General features: G+C 44.0%; 1 protein-coding gene across 1 annotated transcript; it reads right to left on the reverse strand.

The window, feature by feature from the left end:
- Nucleotides 1-242: 242 nt before the first annotated feature.
- On the reverse strand, nucleotides 243-644 carry LOC149157241 (uncharacterized). The gene has a single exon (XM_089433690.1). The coding sequence runs from the start codon at nucleotides 642-644 to the stop codon at nucleotides 243-245; it is 402 nt and encodes a 133-aa protein (XP_089289816.1).
- Nucleotides 645-4,885: the final 4,241 nt, after the last annotated feature.

The following is a 4,885-nucleotide window of genomic DNA, read 5'->3' on the forward strand; positions in this document are numbered from 1 at the left end:
TATCTAGTGGGGATGGTGATGAAGTGGGAAAATTTGATCAGCATTTCGACCACCACATAAATGCAAGCCTTCCCCTATACCGTGGAGAGCCCAGTGATGAAATCCATTGAGATATTTTCTCATTTCCCCTCTGGAATGGGAAGTGGCTATAATAGCCCTATAGGGTGAGTCAGCTCCCCCTTATTTCGCTGGCAGGCCTCACACTCCCTTACCTGCTGCAGCACGTCCTCCTTGAGGCCTTTTCACGTGAAACTCTCCCGAACAACCATGTATGTCTTCCGGAACCCTTGGTTTCTGGACAGTGGTGAATTGTGATATGCCTGAAGAACCCTCTCCCTCAACTGCGAGTTAAGCACCAAGTAAATGTGCCCCTTGTAAAAGATGACCTCATACATCACATGGTAACGCTCATCTGCATGTGTGCCCTCCAGCACCTCGTAGGCCTTCCTGACCTTGGAGTACTCTACCAACAGCAAAGCCTTCCAATCCTGGTAAATGCTCAGAATAGATAACCCAGCCGATCTCCTAGATAGGTCATCGACCAACACATTGTGCTTGCCCCGCACATACACAATATCAAAGTCGTAGGACTGCACCTTGCTGACCCATATTTGTTCCCTGTCATTGAGGCCCTGCTGCCCCATGAAATGTCGAAAACTGATGTGATGAGTCTTCACTCGTAATTGGTTGCCCACCAAGTACTAATGGAACTTAGCCAATGCATGCATAATGGCCAAAATCTCCTTGTCATATATGGAATATGACAGCTCATGTGGAAAGAGCTTCCGACTCTCGAAAGTTATGTGGAGGATTTTTATTAATCAGATTTTGTCGAGTACAACTAGGGTGCCAAACTAGCTCACCCAACAGAGATAAATACTTTGGCACCTCTCTTAGGCTCAGAGTTTGTCCAACTATCCTCTATGCAGCTCCTAGACCGTTTGTGTCAGCCTTTGCCTCACTGCATCAACCACACAGGCCCTCCAGTTCCTACACAGTCTAGCTGCCTCTACGCGGCTCCCTCTGCCTCTGCGTCTACCTCTTGAACTCTGCACTGGTGCTCCGGCACTGTCCCTGCCTCTCTGTTACGTACCCGCTACCACTTGCTGCAATCCAATCTTCTAGTTCGAATTTCTCAACAAGTCCCGCTCTAGAAATCAAACTGACTAGTCTCCCTCAGTGTGTCTCCAACTAACCCTCAAGCCTTCTCTTATACTTTTCCTGTTGATGAATCAACGACCAAGATTAAGTCTCTAATCAACGGCTAAGATTAAAATATACTTGATCTTCGTCTCTTAGAAGCTTCTCATCCTTATCTTTATTAATACCCATTAATATTTTTATTTTCCTAAGTTTAGACTTAGTAACTCATTAAAAATATTAATTATTTTGACAACTCTTCATCCAGATGGAATTTTCCAAAACGATTTCTGGGTCTTGGAGATCTCATGTGCTTTGGTCTCTCCACCAATGTTTATGGCTAGAGCACATCCGATGCTACCCAAAATCAACAGGGAATGGCTGAGAAAAATTCGAGAGTGCCAAAATAGGGCAACTTCTCATCACCTCCATGAGGCAATCGAAGGTGGCCTGTGCTCCCTCAGTCCATGCGAAGGCTCAGTCCATGCGAAGGTCCCTTTTTTGGTCAAGTCAGTCAAGGGTGTTCCAATCTATGAGAACCCTTTGACAAACTTCCTGTAGTAAGTGCATATTCCAAAGAAGCCTCTCAGCGTAGTCACGTCCCAAGGTACTAGCCAATCAGGGATGGCCCGATCTTCTCCTCATTAACCTTCAACCCATCTGCTCCAATGATATGCCTGAGATAAAGCATCTCTGTCAATCCAAACTCACACTTGGAGAGCTTGGAATAAAACTGCTGCTCCTCCAAAATGCACAGTACCTCCTCCAAGCATTGGAGGTGCTCCTCCCATGTTCTGCTATAGATCAGGATGTCATCAAAAAATACTAGAACGAGCCTCCTCTGCTACCCCCGAAAGATATGGTTCATGCAAGACTTAAATGTGAAGGGTGCATTGGTAAGCCCAAATGGCATGACCAGAAACTCAAAGTACCCATAGTGGCACCGGAATGCTGTCCCTGGGATGTCTTGATCCTGAACTCTGATCTGGTGGTACCACGAACATAGAACAATCTTAGAGAAGTACTTGGCTCCTCTAAGCTCATCGATCAGCTCATCAATGCGGGGAATGGGGTAACAGTTCTTGAGGGTCTTCCTTTTAAGGGCTTTCTAGTCGATACACATCCTGAGGGTCCCATCCTTCTTCTTCACCAACACTATGACAGAAGCGAAAGGACTGGAACTAGGCCTGATGTGACCCAAGCAAGCAGCTCCTCAATATCTTTCTCTATCTCGTCCTTATAGGCTTTGGGGTGCCTGTAAGGAGTAGTGATGACTGCCTGTATACCCAGCTCCAACTCAATGGTGTGCTCGAACCCTCTATCTGGTGGTTGCCCTGGTGGAATGTCCCCGAACATTACTGTGTACCTATCCAGTAGAGCCTGTTTGTCTATTGGTGGTGACTGTGCCTGTCCCCCAACCACTGAGATCCTCAACTCGATTGTCCATGCAATGTCCCCATGTCGAAGATCCACCTCCATCCTATGGGCCGAAACTGTCTGAGGTGGATAAGATTGCATGCCTCTCAAGACCACCAATTTTCCATATGGCCCCATGAACTCCATCTCAGGTTTCCTCCAACCTGTCGTGCCTTGCCCAAAGGAATACAACAACTGGACACCCATCACCACGTTGGTGTTTAGCACATCGACCAGAAAGAAGTGGCTTGTCATCGAGTAGTTTCCCATAACTACTGTCAAGGAGGGCATGTATCTGGTGCACTGGATGGTACGATCACCTGGCACTAGGATGGAGAATCGCTCAAACTCTGTTGTGGTGAGGCCCCTCCTCTGGACCAGCTGTGCATCTATGAAGTTGTGGGTATCCCCACTATCCACAAATGCCAACACCCTCTGTCCATGTACTGTACCTTTAATCCTGAGTGTCAAAAACTTAGGAACCCGGCATAGAGAAGCAAGGACTCCTCCTGATGAGGCAATAGATGCCCCTCCCTGTGGAGGTGGTGGTGGTGGTGGCCCTCTGTCCCCCGAACTCTCTCCATCTATCCCACCACAATCCTGCTCCACATCATCCTCTCAATCACTATCAGAAAAGACCTCAATGTAATGTGCTCTACCCGTTGTGCACCTATGGCCTGGTGCCCATGGCTCTCTGCATGTGAAGCATAGCTTCCTCCTCCGGAGGTCCTTCCCTGTCTCCTCATCTAGTTGCCCCCTCCCCTGTGTGGTCCTTGGTGGTGGGGGTCTAGTCTCATGCCCCTTCTGTGGGAAATGGGTCCGTGCAAGAAATGGCACTTTGGTCTTGGCGATGGCCCCCTGCAAGTTTCTGGCGCACACCACCACTTCCTGCAGGTAGAGGGTATGCATGACTTTACCAATCCACGCATAGGCTCAAGCAAGCTCTCAATGCAGTTGTATACGCTCTTGGCCTCAAGCAAATCCCGGACCATCACTGACACACGCAGAAAATCGGAAAAGTACTGCTTTGGGTTGCCTGTCTGGCGCAGTTGGGTCAGCTCCCTGAAAGATGCCTCCGGATCCCTCTGATCAAATCACTCCACCACCCTCCCAATGAAGTCCTCATAAGAAACTATCTGGGCATTCTCCAAAGTGGTTTGGCCACGAAACCACCAGACATGGGCTTCCCCCTCCAAGTGCAGCGCTGCCATCTTAATGGCTTCCTACTCCGTCATACGCATAGAAAATTTTAGGTGCGAATGTTCGCCCTTTGGCGAAATTAAGGGGTTTTAAATAATTAGTGGGTGAATATTTTTTATCATAGTACATTTTTACAAATCACCTCAAATAGCCCACCTTATTTTAAGGGAGAGGGTAAAAAAGGTAAATTTAGCCCTTGAAATTAGGAGTTAAACCTTCCATTCGCCCATTTTCAAGAATAGATTTTATTTAAGTGAATCCATTCGTCCATTTTCAAGAATAGGTTTTATTTAAGTGAATCCTATGGGCCAAATACCATATTTATAAAAGAGGTATGGTAAATTAATAAAAATATAAATAAATGAGAGGTATGGTAAATAAATAAAACATTTTTTATATTTACTCCATAAGTCACCTTATATACATGTAAGGGTGTAAACAAATAAAAATATAAGTAAAGTGGAGGTATCGTAAATAAATAAAACGTCTTTTTATACTTACTCAAAAGGTATGGTAAATAAATAAAAATATAAATAAACTAGATGTATGGTAAATAAATGAAACCTCTTTTTATATTTAGTCCATAACCCTCATTCTATTTATGAAGGCTCAAGAAAGAGGTTTTATTTAAGTGAATCCTATGGGCCAAATACCATATTTGTAAAAGAGGTATGGTAAATTAATAAAAATATAAATAAGAGAGAGGTATGGTAAACAAATAATTTTTTTTTTTTTATATTTACTCCATAAGTCACCTTATATTTACGAACACTCAAAAAATGCATTATATTTAGGTGAAACCTATGGGCAAAATACTATGGGACAAATATACCATGGACTAGATTGTTATTAATACCATGCAAAAAAACATTATTAACCCTAATATTAGTATTAATAAAAATAAAAATGGCACATGGTATTGACCCATGGTATTCACCAAAATGGCACCTGGTATTGAACCATGGTATTCACCAAAATGGCACATGGTATTGACCCATGGTAATACCAAGATCTTACAAGATTTTATAATTGAGTAAAATATTCGCCATGCCTGGTAAGAGATTCGCCAAAAAATTATATATACATATTATATTATTGATAAAATCGCCTTCCATTTTTCCTATATACC

This window comes from Pinus tabuliformis, chromosome 5_2 (genome assembly GCF_031772625.1).
Source record: "Pinus tabuliformis cultivar Carrire ecotype Pingquan chromosome 5_2, CPIR1, whole genome shotgun sequence".
Taxonomy (NCBI): Eukaryota; Viridiplantae; Streptophyta; class Pinopsida; order Pinales; family Pinaceae; genus Pinus; species Pinus tabuliformis.

Coding starts and splice junctions, on each gene's coding strand:
- LOC149157241 (XM_089433690.1), bottom strand. CDS start 644: ATGGGGCAGCAGGGCCTCAATGACAGGGAACAAATATGGGTCAGCAAG.